This window comes from Kogia breviceps, chromosome 10 (assembly GCF_026419965.1).
Source record: "Kogia breviceps isolate mKogBre1 chromosome 10, mKogBre1 haplotype 1, whole genome shotgun sequence".
Classification (NCBI taxonomy): Eukaryota; Metazoa; Chordata; class Mammalia; order Artiodactyla; family Physeteridae; genus Kogia; species Kogia breviceps.
In genome coordinates, this window is record NC_081319.1 from 37966115 (window position 1) to 37990458 (window position 24344).

General features: G+C 40.1%; 1 protein-coding gene across 9 annotated transcripts in view; it reads right to left on the reverse strand.

Moving 5' to 3' along the window:
• The window catches only part of DOCK3 (dedicator of cytokinesis 3), a 445236-nt gene that overhangs the window by 295669 nt on the left and 125223 nt on the right, over window positions 1-24344 (reverse strand). For all 9 annotated transcript variants that reach the window (XM_067044062.1, XM_067044064.1, XM_067044059.1 and 6 more), the window contains exon 5: window positions 4575-4671. In XM_067044062.1, the coding sequence (XP_066900163.1) occupies window positions 4575-4671 (97 nt within the window). The remainder of the gene's footprint in view (window positions 1-4574; window positions 4672-24344) is intronic.

The following is a 24344-nucleotide window of genomic DNA, read 5'->3' on the forward strand; positions in this document are numbered from 1 at the left end:
CACTCAGTCCTTTAAGGTTTTACTTCATTTATTTCCCAGCTCTGTTTTTTGGTGCATGCATATTTAAGACTACTATGTCGGGCTTCCCTGGCGGCGCAGTGGTTGAGAATCCGCCTGCTGATGCAGGGGACACGGGTTCGTGCCTCGGTCCGGGAAGATCCCACATGCCGCGGAGCAGCTGGGCCCGTGAGCCATGGCCGCTGAGCCTGTGCATCCGGAGCCTGTGAGGCCCGCGTACCACAAAAAAAAAAAAAAAGACTACTATGTCTTCTTGGTAAATTGATCTTTTTATCATTTTGTAATGTCCCTTTCTTCCTGGTAGTTTTCTTTATTCTGACATCATTTTTTTCTACTAAACTAAGTTTATTTATTTTTATTTACATTTATTTAAGGAAGAGATAATTCATACTTAATATTACTATCTCTGTTCAATACAGCCATTCCAGTTTTCTTCTGATTAGTGTTTGCATGGTATGTATTTTTCTATCTCCTATACAGCCATTCCAGTTTTCTTCTGAATAGTGTTTGCATGGTATGTATTTTTCTATGTCCTAACCTCCCTGTGTCATTGCATATGAAGTGAGTTTCTTATAGACAAAACACATTCAGTCTTTTTTGATCAATTCTACCATTTCCTACCTTTTAATTATTCATATATTAGGACTTAAGTCTGCCATTTTAGTACTTCTGTTTGTTCCATCCATTTTACCTTCCTCTGTTTCCCCTTTCTTATGTTCCTATAGGTTACTTGAACATTTTTAGTACTCCATTTTGATTTATTTACAATATTTTTATTATATCACCGTATAATACTTTTTAAACATCTTTATTGGAGTATAATTGCTTTACAATGTTGTGTTAGTTTCTACTGTATAACGAAGTGAATCAGCTATATGTATACATATATCCCCATACCCCCTCCCTCTTGCTTCTCCCTCCCACCCTCCTTATCCCACCCTTCTAGGTGGTTGCAAAGCACCGAGTGGATCTCCCTGTGCTATGCGGCTGCTTCCCACTAGCTATCTATTTTACATTTGGTAGTGTATATATGTCAATGTCACTCTCTCACTTCGTCCCAGCTTACCCTTCCCTCTCCCCATGTCCTCCAGTCCATTCTCTATGTCTGTGTCTTTATTCCTGTCCTGCCCCTAGGCTCTTCAGAACCTTTTTTTTTTTTTTTTCAGTACACGGGCCTCTCACTGTTGTGGCCTCTCCTGTTGCGGAGCACAGGCTCCAGACACGCAGGCTCAGCGGCCATGGCTCACGGGCCCAGCCGCTCCGTGGCATGTGGGATCTTCCCAGACCGGGGCACGAACCCGTTTCCCCTGCATCAGCAGGCGGACTCTCAACCAGTGCGCCACCAGGGAAGCCCAGAACCATTTTTAAAATTCCATATATATGTGCTAGCATATGATATTTGTTCTTCTCTTTCTGACTTACTTCACTCTGTATGACAGACTCTAGGTCCATCCACCTCACTACAAATAACTCAATTTTATTTCTTTTTATGGCTGAGTAGTATTCCACTGTACATATGTGCCACAATTTCTTTACCATTCATCTGTCGATGGACACGTAGGTTGCTTTCATGTCCTGGCTATTATAAATAGTGCTGCAATGAACACTGCGGTACATGACTCTTTTTGAATTACCATATAATATTTTTAATGACTGCTTTAGAGATTACAGTGTGTGTGTGTGTGTGTGTGTGTGTGTGTGTGTGTAACTTACTATAGCCTACTAGTATCAACATTTTACTACCCTGAGAGGAATACAAATACCTTGCCACAATTTATGTCCCTTTCCTTTCCCACTTTCGATACAGTTTTCTTAAATATAACCTCTATATACATTGAGAACCATGTAAATGTAATAATTTTTGCTTTGCATCATCAGACAATTTTTTAAACTGAAGAGGATTTATTTATCCCTTCCATTGCTTCCTCCACTTCTAATATCCCAACTATCCTTCCATTATCTCTTCCTTTGTGTCTGAAGAACTTCCTTCATAGTCATTATTTTACAACCAATTTGCTGGCAACAAATTTCCTAGCTTTCCTTCATCTGACAATGTGTTGATTTCTCTTTCATTCCTTAAGTATATTTTTCCTGGATGCACAATTGTGGGGTGACATCAGGTTTGGTTTTTTTTTAGCACTTCCTGTTTTCCACAATTTCTGATAGGAAATCTGTTGTTGTTTCAAATTGCCCTTTCCCTAATAGCAATGTTTGGTTTCCCTTTCAAGATTTTTTCTTTAGCTTTAATTTTCAAAAGTTTAACTACAATGGGTCTGGGTATGGATTTCTTTAGGTTTATCATGTTGCGAGTTCAGTCAGCTTCTTGAATCTGTAGGATTATGTCTTTTGCAAATTTGGTAAGATTTAAGCCAATATTTCTTCAAATATTTTTAAAATTCCACATCCTGCCTCTGTCTAGTACTCTGATGCCTCAAATGTTATACCTTTTGTTATTGTCCCAAAGGTCTCTGAGTCTAAGTTCACTTTTTCAATTTCTCTCCATTATTCAGACTACACAATTTCTACTGATCCATCTTGAAGTTCACCAGCTCTTTCCTCTGTCCTTTCCATTCTGCTATTTAGCCTAACCAGTAATTTTTAAATTTTGGTTATTGTATTTTTCAGTTCTAAGATTTTCATTTGATTCTTTATATTTTCTACTTATTTGCTGCAGTTTCTTATGTTTTCATTTGTTTCAAGAGAATTCATAATTGCTCACTGGAGCAGTTTTACAAAAGCTGCTTGAAAACCCTTGTTGATGATTCCAACATTTGTGTCATTTCAAAGTTAGCCTCTGTTGATTGCCTTTTCTTGTTAAAGTTGAGTTTTTCCTGATTTTTTCATATGACAAGTAATTTGGGGCTGTAGGCTGGACATTTTAAGTACTATACTATCACACTCTAATTCCTACTTAAATCTTTTATTTTAGTGAATGGTCAACCTGTTTAGATTCTGAATGTGACCGCAGGCTCACTTTTGTGGACTGTGATTCAAATGTCAATTTTGTTTATAAAGTCTCTCCAGTACTCCTTCGTTTTCTCATTTACATGTTACCTATATGACAGAACTCCACTCCCCATTATCCTCAGCATGGGCTTGAGTGGGGAGAAGCACTGCCTCATTTCAGCAGAGCAGGCATAGAACATAGGGTAATATGCAGGGGAGTGGGGAGTTGTGAAAGTCAAAGTTCTACCCACAGGCTCAGTTGGGGAGGGTACCACCTTATTACTGCAAGGGGAGTGGAAATCAAAAGCTCCAACCACAGGCTCCTCTGTGGAGGAATGCTTCTTCCTTACTTCAGAGCATGGAAGAAAGTCGAGTTCTGCCTCAGAACTCTGCAGGGTAAGGGCACCATCTTGTTAATGCTGTGTAGTTGTGAAAGCCAGGGTCTCACCCACAGGCTCTGCTGAAGAGAGTTGCCACCTTGTAAATTCTGGTGGGGTGGAAGTCAGTCCTCCCTACAGGCTCTGCTGAGGAAGGGGACTGCCTCATTACTGAGCAGGGAAGAGGAGAAGTCAGAGTTTGACCCACAGGCCCCACTGGAGGGGGACATCTCCTTGTTACTGCAGGTGGGGGAAGGGTGTGTGTGAGACAAAGCTCTGGTCATGGATACGGCTGCTGTAATGCCTGTTTGAGTGGGAGGGGGTACAGATTTTATTGTGATGTTCTCCTAGAGAATGGATGGGATAGGTTAGGATGTTTCTATCTTGCTGGGCCATCCTTTGGCTAGAGAGAATAGGCTTTCCTTGGTGCTATTTTTTTGTCTGCACTCATTAGCATTTCTAGGTTGTAGTCTTCTCTACAACCCAGGCCAAGATATATGGAAGGCAAGAAAAAAAGACAATCAGGGAACTCACTCAATCCTTGAGTCTCAAGGTCCTTAGTCAGTCCACCTTCTTTTCCCTAACTTTCAGAGTTTTCTGGTAGGGTATTTCATGAGTTTTGTCCAGGATTTTTGTGATTAGTAGGAGAAAAATAGAATGTGTTTATTCCATCTTGTTCAGAACCCAAACCCTGTCACTTATTTTCAGTCTATATTTTTTGTGTCCTATCACCCTCTACTCTCTAAGTTTCCAGAGGATATGAACTGAGGTTTTATTAACCTAGTAATTGTTGCTTGGCAAAAAGTATCATATATGACATATCCTTTAAGCTTATTAGCTGTAAGAAAGTGTTGATACAGCTTCTTGGCCTTTACCCACCATTAGGTTCACAATGTAACTCTGAAGTTTGTTCATTCATTTAATAAAGACCTGTTTTGTGAAAGCTTCTGGGGATACAGCAATGAGTAAGACAGCTAAAATCCTTGGTGTTATGGAACTTACATTCTATTGACTGGAATAGGATGGAGAGAACTGCAGGCATGTAAATAATGTGTTCTCTTCAGGTTGGACAAAACTCAAGTCTACTATGTTTCAGTTAATATTAGGAACATACATCTGAAAAACTGTAGATATTCAGAAATCTATAAATTTGCAACTGGCACAAGTACAATACTTTTTTCACTTGGTACAATTAACTTTAATGATCTAGTAAACTAGTTATAAACTACTTACCACATAGAGTTGTTTCCACAAACTGGCCCATTCTTGCAGAGTTGCTGTAACTTCAGTCACAATAGAATCTTCAAGTGGAACCACAGTTTCATACTGCCTAGAACCAGAGCCACAACAAACAGCCCCATTATCTTTGATAAAATACGCAAATACTGTCTACTGACTTTTTCAACACATGTAAATCAAATTCAAATTCATGCAAATATAAAGAGAGGTATATCTAATTGAATACAGATTGTTTAGCAGTAATATATTGCAATAACATAAGTGAACTGAATTAATGTAAACAAGTTTCCTCAACTTGTCCATTGAGGAATTCAGGGTCTGGTAGAGGAACTCTGATCCTGGTAACAGAAAGGTACTAGGTTTCTCTCCAATGGTGTCAGTCCCTGCACTAATTGCCAAGGGTTTAACAGTGAACAAAAATGGACAGGGTCCCTATCTTCAGAGAGCTCTTATTGTGGATAGGGAATTAGACAAATAATCACAACAGACATGGATAGCGATGAATCTAAAAAAGAAACCAAACTGTACTATCAGAGATTTTAGCTGGGAGACATGACTAAAGAAGAGAAGATCAGTGAAGTCTTCTCTGAAGAAATGGCAATGCCCAAAAGATGCAAAAAGGTCACGACAGAAAAGTTTGCTGCGAGGGAGAGGTGTGGTGTCACCTGCAGAGGAAACAATATACAAGAAGTCACTGAGATGGTAAAGAATTTCACATATCTAAGAACTTAAAGAAGACTGGTATGACTGAGGCCAGCTCTCACAGGGCCTTTCCAAATGATACTAAAGATACCAGACCTTTTTTTAAAATTAATTTTTATTGGAGCATAGTTGCTTTACAAAGTCATGTTAGTTTCCACTGTACAGCAAAGTGAATCACCTATACATATACATATATCCCCTCTTTTTTGGATTTCCTTCCCATTTAGATCACCACAGGTCATTGAGAATAAATGAGACGATACTGAAAAGTTGTTCAAAGTAAGGGCATGACTTGATAATATTTTTATAATGTCTATGCCACTTTTGAGAGTTAACGAAATATTTTCTGGGACCAAAGATTTTATATACTGATATGCTGAGGTGGATGGAACCTATACTCCAATTTGTTAGCCAAAGAGAACATCATCCACTTGGAAGTAACAAAGGAAAATTCATTTCACAAATTCTCATTAAGTATCATTTCTCTACACAGCTGACAAACCACCACTGTGTTCAAAGGTGACAGTGTATTAATATGGAGCATCAATGAATATATGTTACTTGATTATGCTATACGGCTTTGTTTTTTACTTTGTGTGATTTATTCCAGAAGATTAAAAAAATCACCTTGGAATGATGCCACAGCACTATCTATATTCATCAAATTTATAAGGTGAATTTTCAGTGCAAGGCTGCGATTTAAACTTGACACTATGGAAATAGAGAGACATGGGAGATGTTTTAAGAGTGTTGTGTTTTAGTAACATTAATGCAGAAATGCTGTATAGGATAAACTGGAATAAAATTTCTTTAAAGTTTCATCTACTGGGTCTCCAGCTACTTTAATCATTGAGATCTATGGGAAAATTACATTGTTCCTATTTTGAAGTTCTAAAACTTTGGACTTATCTCAATTTATACTAACCCAAGTCTGTACTAATACTGACATATTTTTCTTAGACTATAATATATAATCAGTATCCTGAAAATTCTTAAAATTCAGATACAGTGTTATTTATAAATACACTGTTCCACAGACCAAGTAGAATGTAGTCAGAACACTAAGAAAAATAACCAAATAAAGTGATTTAATAAGCAAATTTCCAAAGAAATTCTGGATTCATGCAGAGTAAAGAGTTTGTTAGAGGCATGAAACAAGATGGTGAAGTAGAAGGACATGCTCTCACTCCCTCTTGTGATAACACCAGAATCACAATTAGCTGCTGGACAATCATCTACAGGAAGACACTGGAACTCACCAAAAAAGATACCCCACATACAAAGACAAGGAGAAGCCATAATGAGATGGTAGGAGGGGTGCAATCACAGCAAAATCAAATCCCATAACTGCTGGGTGGGTGACTCACAGACTGGAGAACATTTATACCACAGAAGTCCACCCACTGGAGTGAAGGTTCTGAGCTCCATGTCAGGCTTCCCAACCTGGGGGTCCGGCAATGGGAGGAGGAATTCCTAGAGAATCAGACTTTGAAGGCTAGAGGGATTTGATTGCAGGACTTTGACAGAACTGAGGGAAACAGAGACTCCACCCTTGGAGGGCACACACAAAGTAGTGTGCACATCGAGACCCAGGGGAGACTGAATCACACCTACCTGCTAGTGTTGGAGGGTCTCCTGCAGAGGCATGGGGTGGCTGTGGCTCACTGTGGGGACAAGATAACTGGCAGCAGAAGTTCTGGGAAGTACTCCTTGGTGTGAGCCCTCCCAGAGTCTGCCATTAGCCCCACCAAAGAGCCCAGGTAGGCTCCAGTGTTGGGCTGCCTCAGGCCAAACAACCAACAGGGAGGGAACCCAGCCCCACCCAACAGCAGTCAAGCGGATTAAAGTTTTACTGAGCTCTACCCACCAGAGCAACACCCAGCTCTACCCACCACCACCAGTCCTTCCCATCAGGAAACCGGCACAAGCCTCTTAGATAGCCTCATCCACCAGAGGGCAGACAGCAGAAGCAAGAAAAATTACAATCTGGCAGCATGTGGAACAAAAACCACATTCACAAAGACATACACAAGATGAAAAGGCAGAGGGCTACGTACCAGATGAAGGAACAAGATAAAACACCAGAAAACAACTAAATGAAGTGGAGATAGGCAATCTTCCAGAAAAAGAATTCAGAATAATGATAGTGAAGATGATCCAGGACCTCGGAAGTTTGATGGAGGCAAAGATCAAGAAGATGCAAAAAATGTTTAACAAAGATCTAGAAGAATTAAAGAACAAACAAACAGAGATGAACAATACAATAACTGAAATGAAAAATACACCAGAAGGAATCAATAGCAGAATAACTGAGGCAGAAAAACGGGTAAGTGACCTGGAAGACAGAATGGTGAAATTCATTGATGCAGAACAGAATGAAGAAAAAAGAATGAAAGGAAATGAAGACAGCGTAAGAGATCCGTGGGACAACATTAAATGCAACAACATTCACATTATAGGGGTCCCAGAAGGAGGAGAGAGAGAGAAAGGACCTGAGAAAATATTTGAAGAGATTATAGTGGAAAACTTCCCTAACATGGGAAAGGAAATAGCCACCCAAGTCCAGGAAGCGCAGTAAGTCCCATATAGGATAAATCCAAGGAGAAACACGCCAAGACACATACTAATCAAATTGGCAAAAATTAAAGGCTAAGAAAAATTATTAAAAGCAATAAGGGAAAAATGACAAATAACATATAACTGAACTCCCATAATGTTAACAGCTGATTTCTCAGCAGAAACTCTACAAGCCAGAAGGGAGTGGCATGATATACTTAAAGTGATGAAAGGGAAGAACCTACAACCAAGATTACTCTACCCGGCAAGGATCTCATTCAGATTCGATAGAGAAATCAAAAGCTTTACAGAAGAGCAAAAGCTAAGAGAATTCAGCACCACCAAACCAGCTCTACAACAAATACTAAAGGAACTTCTCTAAGTGGGAAACACAAGAGAAGAAAAGCACCTACAAAAACAAACCCAAAACAATTAACAAAATAGGCACAGGAACATACATATCGATAATTACCTTAAACATGAATGGATTAAATGCTCCAACCAAAAGACACAGGTTTGCTGAATGGATACAAAAACAAGACCTATATATATGCTGTCTACCAGAGACCCACTTCAGACCTAGGGACACATACAGACTGAAAGTGAGGGGATGGAAAAAGATATCCCATGCAAATGGAAATCAAAAGAAAGCTGGAGTAGCAATACTCATATCAGATAAAATAGACTTTAAAATAAAGAATGTTACAAGAGACAAGGAAGGACACTACATAATGACCAAGGGATCAATCCAAGAAGAAGATATAACAATTATAAATATATATGCACCCAACATAGGAGCAACTCAATACATAAGGCAACTGCTAGCAGCTGTAAAAGAGGAAATCGACGGTAATACAATAGTACTGGGGGACTTTAACACCTCACTTACACCAATGGACAGATCATCCAAAATGAAAATAAATAAGGAAACAGAAGCTTTAAATGACACAACAGACCAGATAGATTTAATTGATATTTATAGGACATTCCATCCCAAAGCAGCAGATTACACTTTCTTCTCAAGTGCACAAGGAACATTCTCCAGGATAGACACATCTTGGGTCACAAATCAAGCCTCAGTAAATTTAAGAAAACAAATCATATCAAGCATCTTTTCTGACTACAACGCTATGAGATTAGAAATGAACTACAGGGGAAAAACGTAAAAAACACAAACACATGGAGGCTAAACACTACATTACTAAATAACCAAGAGATCACTGAAGAAATCAAAGAGGAAATCAAAAAATACCTAGAGACAAATGACAATGAAAACACAACAATCCAAAACCTGGGGTGCAGCAAAAACAGTTCTAAGAGGAAAGTTTATAGCTATACAAGCCTACCTCAAGAAACAAAATAAGGGCTTCCCTGGTGGCACAGTGGTTGAGAATCTGCCTGCCAATGCAGGGGATGCAGGTTCGAGCCTCGGTCTGGGAAGATCCCACATGCCACGGAGCAACTAGGCCCGTGAGCCACAACTACTGGGCCTGCACGCCTGGAGCCTGTGCTCCACAACAAACGAGGCCACGATAGTGAGAGGCCCATGCACCGCGATGAAGAGTGGCCCCCGCTTGCTGCAACTAGAGAAAGCCCTCGCACAGAAATGAAGACCCAACACAGCCAAAAATAAAAATTAATTAATTAATTTTTTAAAAAAGAAACAAGAAAATTCTCAAATAAATAATCTAACCTTATAGCTAAAGGAACTAGAGAAAGAAGAACAAACAAAACCCAAACTTACCAGAAGGAAAGAAATCATAAAGATCAGAGCAGAAATAAATGAAATAGAAACAAAGAAAACAATAGCAAAGATCAATAAAACTAAAAGCTGGTTCTTTGAGAAGATAAACAACATTGATAAACCATTAGCCAGACTCATCAAGAAAAAGAGAGAGAGGACTCAAATCAATAAAATTAGAAATGAAAAAGGAGAAGTTAGAACAGACACCACAGAAATACAAAACATCCTAAGAGACTACTACAAGCAACTCTATGCCAATAAAATGGACAATCTGGAAGAAATGGACAAATTCTGAGAAAGGTATAACCTTCCAAGACTGAACCAGGACAAAACAGAAAATATGAACAGGCCAATCACAAGTAATGAAATTGAAACTGTGATTAAAAATCTTCCAACAAACAAAAGTCCAGGACCAGACGGCTTCACAGGTGAATTCTATCAAACATTTAGAGAAGAGCTAACACCCATCCTTCTCAAACTCCTCCAAAAAATTTCAGAGGAAGGAACTCTCCCAAACTCATTCTATGAGGCCACCATCACCCTGATAACAAAACCAGACAAAGATACTACAAAAAAAGAAAATTACAGATCAATATCACTGATGAATAGAGATGCAAAAATCCTCAACAAAATACTAGCAAACTTAATCCAACAACACATTAAAAGGATCACACACCATGATCAAGTGGGATTTATCCCAGGGATGCAAGGATTCTTCAATATATGCAAATCAATTAATATGATACACCATAGTAACAAATTGAAGAATAAAAACCATATGATCATCTCAATAGATGCGGAAAAAGCTTTTGACAAAATTCAACACCCATTTATGATAAAAATACTCTCCAGAAAGTGGGCATAGAGGGAACCTACCTCAACACAATAAAGGCCATATACGACAAACCCACTGCAAACATCAATCTCAATGGTGAAAAACTGAAAGCATTTCTTGTAAGATCAGGAACAAGACAAGGATGTCCACTCTCACCGCTATTATTCAACATAGTTTTGGAAGTCCTAGCCTCAGCAATCAGAAAAGAAAAAGAAATAAAAGAAATACTAATTGGAAAAGAAGAGGTAAAACTGTCACTGTTTGCAGATGACATGATACTATACATAGAGAATCATAAAGATGCCACCAGAAAACTACTAGAGCTAAACAATGGATCTGGTAAAGTTGCAGGATACAAAATTAATGCACAGAAATCTCTGGCATTCCTATACACTAATGATGAAAAATCTTAAAGAGAAATTAAGGAAACACTCCCATTTACCACTGCAACAAAAAGAATAAAATACCTAGGAATAAACCTACCTAGGGAGACAAAAGACCTGTATGCAGAAAACTATAAGACAATGATGAAAGAAATTAAAGATGATACAAACAAATGGAGAGATATACCGTGTTCTTGGATTGGAAGAATCAATATTGTGAAAATGACTATACTTCCCAAAGCAATCTACAGATTCAATGCAATCCCTATCATATTACCAATGGCATTTTTTACGGAACTAGAACAAAAAAATCTTAAAATTTGTATGGAGACACAAAAGACCCCAAATAGCCAAAGCAGTCTTGAGGGAAAAAAATGGAGCTGCAGGGCTTCCCTGGTGGCGCAGTGGTTGAGAATCCGCCTGCCGATGCAGGAGACACGGGTTCGTGCCCTGGTCCGGGAAGATCCCACATGCCGCGGAGCAACTAAGCCCGTGAGCCATGGCTGCTGAGCCTGTGCGTCCGGAGCCTGTGCTCCGCAACGGGAGAGGCCACAACAGTGAGAGGCCCGCATACCGCAAAAAAAAAAAAAAAAAAAAAAAAAAATGGAGCTGCAGGAATCAGACTCCCTGACTTCAGACTATACTACAAAGCTACAGTAATCAAGACAACACTGGCATAAAAACAGAAATAGAGATCAATGGAACAAGACAGAAAGCCCAGAGGTAAACCCATGCACCTATGGTCAACTAATCTATGACAAAGGAGGCAAGGATATACAATGGAGAAAAGACAGTCTCTTCAATAAGTGGTGCTGGGAAAACTGGACAGCCACATGTAAAAGAATGAAATTAGAACGATCCCTAACACCACACACAAAAATAAACTCAAAATGGGTTAAAGACCCAATTGTAAGGCCAGACACTATCAAACTCTTAGAGGAAAACATAGGCAGAACACTCCTTGACATAACTCACAGCAAGATCTTTTTTGATCCACCTCCTAGAATAATGGAAATAAAAACAAAAATAAACAAATGGGATCTAATGAAACTTAAAAGCTTTTGCACAGCAAAGGAAACCATAAACAAGACGAAAAGACAACTCTCAGAATGGGAGAAAATATTTGCAAACGAATCAACGGACAAAGGATTAATCTCCAAAATATATAAACAGCTCATGCAGCTCAATATTAAAAAAACAAACAACCCAATCCAAAAATGGGCAGAAGACCTAAACAGACATTTCTCCAAAGAAGACATACAGATAGCCAAGAAGCACATGAACAGCTGCTCAACGTCACTAATTATTAGAGAAATGCAAATCAAAACTACAATGAGGTATCACCTCACACCAGTTAAAATGGGCTTCATCAGATAATCTACAAACAACAAATGCTGGAGAGGGTGTGGAGAAAAGGGAACTCTCTTCCACTGTTGGTGGGAATGTAAACTGATGCAGCCACTACGGAGAACAGTATGGAGGTTCCTTAAAAAACTAAAAATAGAATTACCATATGATCCAGCAATCCCACTATTGCGCATATACTCAGAGAAAACCACAAGTCAAAAACACACATGCACCCCAATGTTCATTGCAGCACTATTTACAATAGCCCGGTCATGGAAGCAACCTAAATGCCCATCGACAGACGAATGGATAAAGAAGATGTGGTACATATATACAATGGGATATTACTCAGCCATAAAAAGGAACGAAATTGGGTCATTTGTTTATTAACACATATATGTGGAACCTAGAAAAATAGTCCCGATTAACTGGTTTGCAGGGCAGAAACTGAGACACAGATGTAGAGAACAAACGTATGGACACCAAGGGGGGAAAGATGCAGGGGGGTGGGGGTGATGGTGTGATGAATTGGGCGATTGGGATTGACATGTATACACTGATGTGTATAAAACTGATGACTAATAAGAACCTGCTGTATAAAAAAATAGAGAAAACTTATTTATTAGGTTTATAGACATGTGTGCAATTAAAAAAAATAAAACACTACTGTTACCTTGAAAAAAAAAGTCTGTTAGAAATAAAATCTGGAAGTGAGAAGAGACGATCCTTTAATTCAATGTATATTGCACAGAAATGTAGCTGAGAGCACGATCATTAGGGTAAGATAATTTGGCCTCAATTCCTACTTTCCCTACTTCCTTGCCATGTGTTGGCAAAGGTATTTAACTCTCAAAGCCTTGCCCACCTCATGTGAAGTAAACGGATAATCCCATCTTCTAATCTGGAATTCCCAAGTGTGATATAATGGGTGTAAAATGTCAATTACAAAGCCCAGTATAAAGGATATGGCAGCTATTGTTCACTCTTACTTAATCTTTTAATTTTCATTACTTACAAACTGCCAAAGCATATCTAAAATAAACAATGTCAAAATGAGTTAGACTTCATATTGTACTTTAAAAATATATTTCACAAAGACTTCTTGTCCAAATAGCTCTATAAGTTCATGCTTCGACATATTTCCTAACCTCCCAATACCCAGCGGAGAAAATACGAAATAGAAAACCAAATAGATTTCTGAACTCCAAAATAAAATTAACACCTCAGTAGAGCAGCAACAGAACAGAAAAAAACAGAGCCGTGAACTAGGGTGAAATCACAGCACTTCTAGGCTCTGGAGTCAAAAGCTACTAGTGACATCTAGGAACTTAGATGTACAGGGAGAACAGGGATGAAAAGTACTCCAAGTGAGAAGAGGATGAAGGCCTGATTCACTACTTGAAGCTCCCTGAAAGAAGGCCAACATGAAGCACAGCAAAAACTGCTACTGAACCTCACTTAAAACCACGGCTTTTAGAAACCTCTAGGACTAAATAGATTGGAGACTGAAGCAGTCCCCTCCTTCCCTCAGCCAAAGGTCAGGATCTGCCAAAAGTCCAATGTCACTGTGGGGAAGGAGACCTAAAATGCCATTGTAGGACTTGGTTCTACACTGGGGCCTTGGAAGCAGGTAGAGGTAACTACACAAGTACTAGACAGATGTGCTCAGGGGGAGAAAAGAAAGCAAGGGGAAAACAAAATCTCCCACTTCTGAAAACCAAAATTCTAAGATGTTCAAAGTCTTAAAAATAAAATGAAAATGCTGCTCAGGATTTTATAAGTCTGATAAACATTTTAAAATATTTACAATGCTTAGAGAAATGAGTAACTTCCATTTTTTAAAAAAATTATGAAATAAAAGCAAACATAAATAAAATAAGAGCCAATGGATATGCAAAATAACCAACTAGGAATTTTGCAAATGAAAAATATTGTCAAAATGTCCATCTGTGGCTGAATGGAATAATGAAATGTGATAAATAGATATATAAAATATATAATGGAATATTATTAAATCTTTAAAAGGAATGAAAATTCGATACATGCTACAACATGAATGAGCTTTGAAAACACTATGCTAAGTGCAATAAGATAGACACAAAAGGACAAATATTGAATGATTCCATTTATATACAGACAATAGAAGAGAGGTTACCAGGGACTGGGAGAAAGGGGGAATGAAGAGTTACTGCTTAAGGTGTACAGAGTTTCTGTTTGGGATGAGGAAAAAGTTCTGGAGTTGAATACTGATGAAGGTTGCACAACACTGTGAATGTACTTAATGCCACTGACCTGTACACTTAAAAAAAAATTAAAAAATTTAAAAAAATTTTTAAAAAGAGCTTCCCTGGTGGCGCACTGGTTGAGAGTGTGCCTGCCGATGCAGGGAACACCGGTTTGTGCCCTGGTCTGGGAAGATCCCACATGCTGCGGAGCGGCTAGGCCTGTGGGCCATGGCCGCTGAGCCTGCGCGTCCGGAACCTGTGCCCCGCAATGGGAGAGGCCACAACAGTGAGAGGCCCGCGTACCGCAAAAAAAAAAAAAAAAAAGTTTAAAATGCTAAATTTTATGTTACTGATTTAAATGACAAAAAAATACTAGCAGTGGGAAAAAACCCTCAACACAAAGGACACATGTCAGACAGAACTCAAAAGAAAATCTAGCAAGATGTATAAAAGAGTACTTAAGAGATACGGGCATGAGGTGGAAGAACTCCAATCTAATCCTAACAGAAATCTCAGAAGAAGAGAGTGGCAGTGTAAGAGAAAATTGTGATTTTCTTTTCCTTAGCCGCCCTGCATTGTAACTCCCCTTCTATGTTTGAGAAAAACCCTAACATTGAGACAGAGCTGCCTTCCACTATACAAGTGGAAAATGATGGATACTTGACTTCTCAGCCTCCTTATGACTACCGTACAGGCTCATGACCTGGGGTCCATGCACCCCAGACTTAGAAAAGAAAACCAGGGACTTCCCTGGTGGTACAGTGGTTAAGAATCTGCCTGCCAATGCAGGGGACACAGGTTCAATCCCTGGTCTGGGAAGATCTCACATGCTGCAGACCAACTAAGCCCATATTCCACAACTACTGAGCCTGCGCTCCAGAGCCTGTGAGCCACAACTATGGAAGCCCGCATGCCATAACTACTGAAGTTCACGCACCTAGAGCCCGTGTTCCACAATAAGAGAAGCCACTGCAATGAGAAGCCCGCACACTGCAACGAAGAGTAGCCCGTACTTGCCACAACTAGAGAAAGCCTGGGTGGAGCAACAAAGACCCAAAGCAGCGAAAAAGAAAAAAAAAAAGAAAAAGAAAACCAATTATCCAAAGCAGCAAAGATTACAAAGAAACCAACATCTCGGCAGGTACATTCAGTTTCCAGAGGCAGATGTCCTATGGGAGCATCCAGTTTTGAGTTGGTGAGGGGAGGGGAAGAGGAGAAATTAAATACAGAAGTCAGGGTGCATCTCACTGAGAAGATTTGAGAAAAGACCTAAAGAAAGTAACAAAGTTAACCAGGCACAGTATTCAAGCACAGGAAACATCCTGAGCAAAAACCTTAAGGCAGGAACATACCTGATATGTTTTAATAAAAGCAAGGAAGCCAATGTAACTGAAGGTGACTGAGAAAAAGGGACAGCAGAAGAGGTCATAGGGGTGACAAGAAGCCACATCATAAAACCTTGTAAGCCTTTGTAAGAGCTTAGGTTTTTGCTTTGAGTGACATGCGAACCACTGGAAGGTCTTAAGCACAGGAGTAACATGATCTAACTTATATTTTTAAAAAACCACTGGCAGCTATATTGAGAATAAACTGTAGGTGGGCATGGATAGAAGTGGGGAGAGCAGTTAGAAGGCAGTAACACAGGTAGGAAAGTGTAATCAAATACAATAAAAAACTTTATGACAAAAAATACGAAAATTGGGGGACTTCCCTGGTGGTGCAGCGGTTAAGAATCAGCCTGCCAGGGCTTCCCTGGTGGCACAATGATTAAGAATCTGCCTGCCAATGCAGGGGACATGGGTTCGAACGCTGAACTGGGAAGATCCCATGTGCTGCGGAGCAACTAAGCCCATGAGCCACAACTACTGAGCCTGTGCGTCTGGAGCCTGTGCTCTGCAGTGGGAGAGGCCACGACAGTGAGAGCCCTGTGCACTGTGATGAAGAGTGCCCCCCGCTCTCTATAACTGGAGAAAGCCCTTGCACAGAAACAAAGACCCAACACAGCCAAAAATAAATTAATAATTTTTTTTAAAAAAAGAATCCACCTGCTAATGCAGGGGACATGGGTTAGAGCCCTGGTTCAGGAAGATCCCACATGCCATGGAGCAACTAAGCCCGTGTGCCACAACTACTGAGCCTACACTCTAGAGCCTGCGAGCCACAACTACTGAGCCCACATGCCACAACTACTGAAGCCCATGTGCCTAGAGCCTGTGTTCCACAATAAGAGAAGCCACCACAATGAGAAGCCCATGTACTGCAACGAAGAGTAGCCCTTGCTCGTTGCAACTAGAGAAAACCCGTGTGGAGCAACAAAGACCCAATGCAGCCAAAAATAAATGAATAAATTTATAAAGAAATAAATATATAAATATATATATATGTGAAAATGGGGATGTAAAAATTTCCTGGAAAATATAAGAGAACTGATGTTTTTAAGGTTTTCAATATATAACATCATGCTATATGCAAAGAGAAACTATTTTACTTCTTCCTTTCCTAGTTGGACGTCTTTTTTCTTTCTCAACTGCGCTATCTAGGAATTCTAGTACTGTGTTAAATAGAACTAGAGAGAGTGGGATCTCCTTGTCTTATTCCTAACCATTGAGTATGAGGGTTAGCTATGGGCTTGTTATATATGGCCTTTATTATGGTGAAGCATAATCTTTTCATATCTAATTTGTTAAGAGTTTTAAATACGAAGGCGGGGGGGAGCGAGAAGATGGCAGAAGAGTAAGACGTGGGGATCACCTTCCTCCTCACAGATACATCAGAAATACATCTACACGTGGAACTTCTCCTATAGAACACCCACCGAACGCTGGCAGAAGACCTCAGACCTCCCAAAAGGCAAGAAACTCGCCAGGCACCTGGGTAGGGCAAAAGAAAAAAGAATAAACAGAGACAAAAGAATAGGGATGGGACCTGCACCAGTGGGAGGGAGCCGTGAAGGAGGAAAGGTTCCCACATACTAGAAGCCCCTTCGAGGGCGGAGACTGCGGGTGGCAGAGGGGGGAAGCTTCGGAGCCGTGGAGGAGACCGCAGCCACAGGGTGCGGAGGGCAAAGAGGAGAGATTCCCGCAGAGGATCGGTGCCGACCGGCACTCACCAGCCCGAGAGGCTTGTCTGCTCACCCGCCGGGGCGGGCGGGGCTGGGAGCTGAGCCTCGGGCTTCAGTCGGATGCCAGGGAAAGGTCTGGAGTTGGCAGAGTGAAAACAGCCTCAAGGGGTTAGTTAACCAAGGCTAGCCGGGAGGGAGTCCGCTTGAAGTCTGGAGCTGCCGAAGAGACAAGAGACTTTCTCTTGCCTCTGCTTCCTGGGGCGCGAGGAGAGGGGATTAAGGGCACCTCATAAAGGAGCTCCAGAAACGGGTGCGAGCCGCGGCTGTCGGCACGGACAGTTGAGACAGGTGTGGGACACAAGGGTTGCTGCTGCCGCCACCAAGAGGGCTGTGTGCGAGCACAGGTCACTCTCCACACCGCCCCTCCCGGGAGTCTGTGCAGCCCGCCACTGCCGGGATCCCGGGATCCAAGGACAGCTTCCCCGGGAAAACGTACGGTGCGCCTCGGGCCGGTGCAGCGTCACGCCGGCCTCTGCTGCCGCGGGTTCGCCCCGCATCCATGACCCTCCCTCCCCCCGGCCTGTGCCAGAGCTCCCGAATCAGCTGCTCTTTTAACCCTGTCCTGTCTGAGCGAAGGGCAGACGCCCTCGGATGACCTACACGCAGAGGCGGGGCCAAGTCCAAAGCTGAACCCCAGGAGCTGTGCGAACAAAGAGGAGGGGGGAGGTCTCTCCCAGCAGCCTCAGAAGCAGCGGATTAAAGCTCCACAGTCAACTTGAAGTGCCCTGCATCTGTGGAAAACCTAAATAGGCAGCGAAATATCCCAAGTTGAGGAGGTGGACATTGGGAGCAAGATATACTATTATTTTCCCCTTTTTTCTTTTTGTGAGTATGTATGTGTGTGCTGCTGTGTGAGATTTTGTATGTATAGCTTGGTTTTCACCATTTGTCCTGGGGTTAGACCAACCAGTTTTATTTTTGGGGTTTTTTTTTTTTCTTTAATAGAAATTTTTCTTCTAAATAATTATTTTTTATTTTAATAACTATATTTTATCTTACTTTATTTTGTCTTCTACCTTTCTTTCTTCCTTTCTTTCCTCCTTTCTTTCCTACTTCCCTCCTTCCTTCCTTCCTTCCTCCCTTCCTTCCTACCTTCCTTTCTTCCTTCCTCACTTCCTTTCTTCCTTCCTTCCTTCCCTCCCTTCCTCCTTCCTTCCTTCCTCACTTCCTTTCTTCCTTCCTTCCTTCCCTCCCTTCCTCCTTCCTTCCTTCCTTTCTTTCCTTTCTATTTTTTTCTCCCTTTTATTTTGAGCCATGTGGATTAAAGGCTCTTGGCACTCCAGCCAGGTGTCAAGGCTGTGTCTCTGAGGTGGGAGAGCCAACCTCAGGACACTGGTCCACAAGAGACCTCCCAGCTCCACATACTATCAAACGGCGAAAATCTCCCAGAGATCTCCATCTCAAAACCAAGACCCAGCTTCACTCAAGGACCAGCAACGAACAGTGCTGGACACCCTATGCCCAACAAAGAGCAAGACAGGGCTACAGCCCCATCCATTAGCTGAGCAGCTGCCTAAAATCATAATAAGGCTAACAACATCCCCATACACACCATCAGACGGGGACCTGCCCACCAGAAAGACAAGATCCAGCCTCATCCACCAGAACAGAGGCACTAGTACCCCCAACCAGGAAACCTACTAAACCCACTGAACCAACCTCAGCCACTGGGGACAGCCACCGAAAACAGCGGGAACTACGAACCTGCAGCCTGCAAAAAGGAGACCCTACACACAGTAAGATAAGCAAAATGAGAAGACAGAAAAACACACAGCAGATGAAGGAGCAAGATAAAAACACACACACCAGACCTAACAAATGAAGAGGTAATAGCCAGTCTACCTGAAAAAGAATTAAGAATAATGATAGTAAAGATGGTTCAAAATCTTGGAAATAGAATAGACAAATTTCAAGAAACAGTTAACAAGGACCTAGAAGAAATAAAGAGGAAGCAAGCAACGATGAGCAACACAGTAAATGAAATGAAAAATACTCTAGATGGGAACAATAGCAGAATAACTGAGGCAGAAGGAAGGATTAAGTGACCTGGAAGATAAAATAGTGGAAATAACTACTGCAGAACAGAATAAAGAAAAAGGAATGAAAAGAACTAAGGATAGTCTCAGAGACCTCTGGGACAACACTAAACACACCAACATTCGAATTATAGGGGTCCAAGAATAAGAAGAGAAAAAGAAAGGGACTGAGAAAATATTTGAAGAGATTATAGTTGAAAACTTCCCTAATATAGGAAAGGAAATAGTCAATCAAGTCCAGGAAGCACAGAGAGTCCCATACAGGATAAACCCAAGGATAAAGACACCAAGACACATAATAATCAAACTGTCAAAAATTAAATACAAAGAAAACATATTAAAAGCAGCAAGGGAAAAACAACAAATAACACACAAGGGAATCCCCATAAGGTTAACATCTGATCTTTCAGCAGAAACTCGACAAGCCAGAAGGGAGTGGCAGGACATATTTAAAGTGATGAAGGAAAAAAACCTACCACCAAGATTACTCTACCCAGCAAGGATCTCATTCAGATTTGATGGAGAAATTAAAACCTTTACAGACAAGCAAAAGCTGAGAGAGTTCAGCACCACCAAACCAGCTTTACAACAAATGCTAAAGGATCTTCTCTAGGCAAGAAACGCAAGAGAAGGAAAAGACCTACAAGAACAACCCGAAACAATTAAGTAATTGGTAACAGGAACTTACATATCGATAATTACCTTAAATGTAACTGGATTAAATGCTCCCACCAAAAGACACAGACTGGCTGAATGGATACAAAAACAGGACCCATATATACGCTGTCTCCAAGAGACCCACTTCAGACCTAGGGACACTTACTACTGAAAGTGAGGGGATGGAAAAAGATATTCCATGCAAATAGAAATCAGAAGAAAGCTGGAGTAGCAATTCTCATATCAGACAAAATAGACTTTAAAATAAAAACCATTACAAGAGACAAAGAAGGACACTACATAATGATCAAAGGATCAATCCATGAAGAAGATATAACAATTGTAAATATTTATGCACCCAACATAGGAGCACCTCAATACATAAGGCAAATACTAACAGCCATAAAAGGGGAAATCGACAGTAACACAATCATAGTAGGGGACTTTAACACCCCACTGTCACCAATGGATAGACCATCCAAAATGAAAATAAATAAGGAAACACAAGCTTTAAATGATACATTACACAAGATGGACTTAATTGATATTTATAGGACATTCCATCCAAAAACAACAGAATACACATTTTTCTCAAGAGCTCATGGAACATTCTCAAGGATAGATCATACACTGGGTCACAAATCTAGCCCTGGTAAATTTAAGAAAATTGAAATCGTATCAAGTATCTTTTCTGACCACAACACTATGAGACTAGATATCAATTACAGGAAAAGATCTGTAAAAAATACAAACACATGGAGGCTAAACAATACACTACTTAATAACGAAGTGATCACTGAAGAAATCAAAGAGGAAATCAAAATGTACTTAGAAACAAATGACAATGGAGACACGACGACCCAAAACCTATGGGATACAGCAAAAGCAGTTCTAAGAGGGAAGTTTATAGCAATACAATCCTACCTTAAGAAACAGGATACATCTTGAATAAACAACCTAACTTTGCACCTAAAGCAATTAGAGAAAGAAGAAAAAAAAAAACCCAAATTTATCAGAAGGAAAGAGATCATAAAGATCAGATCAGAAATAAATGAAAAAGAAATAAAGGAAACAATAGCAAAGATCAATAAAACTAAAAGCTGGTTCTTTGAGAAGATAACTAAAATTGATAAACCATTAGCCACACTCATCAAGAAAAAAAGGGAGAAGACTCAAATCAATAGAATTAGAAATGAAAAAGGAGATGTAACAACTGACACTGCAGAAATACAAAAGATTATTAGAGTTTACTACAAGCAACTCTATGCCAATAAATTGGAACCTGGAAGAAATGGACAGATTCTTAGACATGCACAAGCTGCCGAGACTGAACCAGGAAGAAATAGAAAATATGAACAAACCAGTTACAAGCACTGAAATTAAAACTGTGATTCAAAATCTTCCAACAAACAAAAGCCCAGGACCAGATGGCTTCACAGGCGAATTCTATCAAACATTTAGAGAAGAGCTAACACCTATCAGTCTCAAACTCTTCCAAAAGATAGCAGAGGGAGGAACACTCCCAAACTCATTCTATGAGGCCACCATCACCCTGATACCAAAACCAGACAAAGACGTCACAAAGAAAGAAAACTACAGGCCAATATCACTGATGAACAGAGATGCAAAAATCCTCAACAAAATACTAGCAAACAGAATCCAAGAGCACATTAAAAGGATCATACAACATGATCAAGTGGGGTTTATTCCAGGAATGCAAGGATTCTTCAATATACGCAAATCAATCAACGTGATACACCATATCAACAAACTGAAGGAGAAAAACCATATGATCATCTCAATAGGTGCAGAGAAAGCTTTTGACAAAATTCAACACCCATTTATGATAAAAACCCTGCAAAAAGTAGCCATAGAGGGAACTTTCCTCAACATAATAAAGGCCATATATGACAAACCCACAGCCAGCATTGTTCTCAATGGTGAAAAACTGAAACCATTTCCACTAAGATCAGGAACAAGACAAGGTTGTCCACTCTCACCACTCTTATTCAACCTAGTTTGGGAAGTTCTAGCCACAGAAATCAGAGAAAAAAAAGAAATAAAAGGAATCCAAATAGGAAAAGAAGAAGTAAAGCTGTCACTGTTTGCAGATGACATGATACTATACATAGAGAATCCTAAAGATGCTACCAGAAAACTACTAGAGCCAATCAATGAATTTGGTAAAGTAGCAGGATACAAAATTAATGCACAGAAATCTCTGGCATTCTTATACACTAACGATGAAAAATCTGAGAGTGAAATTAAGAAAACACTCCCACTTACCACTGCAACAAAAAGAATAAAATATCTAGGAATAAACATACCTAAGGAGACAAAAGACTTGTATGCAGGAAACTATAAGACACTGATGAAAGAAATTAAAGATGATACAAATAGGTGGAGAAATATACCATGTTCTTGGATTGGAAGAATCAGCATTGTGAAAATGACTCTACTACCCAAAGCAATCTACAGATTCAATGCAATCCCTATCAAATTACCACTGGCAATTTTTACAGAACTAGAACAAAAAATTTCACAATTTGTATGGAAACACAAAAGACCCCGAATAGCCAAAGCAATCTTGAGAACGAAAAATGGAGCTGGAGGAATCAGGCTCCCTGACTTCAGACTATACTACAAGCCCACAGTAATCAAGACAGTATGGTACTGGCACAAAAACAGAAATATAGATCAATGGAACAGGATAGAAAGCCCAGAGATAAACCCACACACATATGGTCACCTTGTCTTTGATAAAGGAGGGAAGGATATACAGTGGAGAAAAGACAGCCTCTTCAATAAGTGGTGCTGGGAAAAGTGTACTGGTACGTGTAAAAGTATGAAATTAGAACACTCCCTACCACCACGCACAAAAATAAACTCAAAATGGGTTAAAGACCTAAATGTAAGGCCAGACACTATCAAACTCTTAGAGGAAAACATAGGCAGAACACTCTATGACATAAATCACAGCAAGATCCTTTTTAACCCACCTCCTAGAGAAATGGAAATAAAAACAAAAATAAACAAATGGGACCTAATGAAACTTAAAAGCTTTCACACAGCAAAGGATACCATAAACAAGACCAAAAGACAACCCTCAGAATGGGAGAAAATATTTGCAAATGAAGCAACTGACAAAGGATTAATCTCCAAAATTTATAAGCAACTCATGCAGCTCAATAACAAAACAACAAACAACCCCATCCAAAAATGGGCAGAAGACCTAAATAGACATTTCTCCAAAGAAGATATACAGATTGCCAACAAACACATGAAAGAATGCTCAACATCATTAATCATTAGAGAAATGCAAATCAAAACTACAATGAGATATCATCTCACACCGGTCACATTGGCCACCATCAAAAACTCTAGAAACAATAAATGCTGGAGAGGGTGTGGAGAAAAGGGAACCCTCTTGCACTGCTGGTGGGAATGTAAATTGATACAGCCACTATGAAGAACAGTATGGAGGTTCCTTAAAAAACTACAAATAGAACTACCATATGACCCTGCAATCCCACTACTGGGCATATACCCTGAGAAAACCATAATTCAAAAAGCGTCATGTACCAAAATGTTCATTGCAGCTCTATTTACAATAGCCAGGACATGGAAGCAACCTAAGTGTCCATCAACAGATGAATGGATAAAGAAGATGTGGCACATATATACAATGGAATATTACTCAGCCATAAAAAGAAATGAAACTGATTTATTTGTAGTGAGGTGGACGGACCTGGAGTCTGTCATACAGAGTGAAGTAAGTCAGAAGGAGAAAAACAAATACCGTATGCTAATACATATATATGGAATCTAAGGGAAAAAAATGTCATGAAGAGATTAGTGGTAGGATGGGAATAAAACACAGACCTACTAGAGCATGGACTTGAGGATATGGGGAGGGGGAAGAGTAAGCTGTGACGATGTGAGAGAGTGGCAGGGACACATACACACTACCAAATGTAAATTAGATAGCTAGTGGGAAGCTGCCGCATAGCACAGGGAGTTCACCTCTGTGTTTTGTGACCACCTAGAGGTGTGGGATAGGGAGGGTGGGATGGAGGGTGATGCAAGAGGGAAGAGATATGGGAACATATGTATATGGATAAATGATTCACTTTGTTATAAAGGAGAAACTAACACACT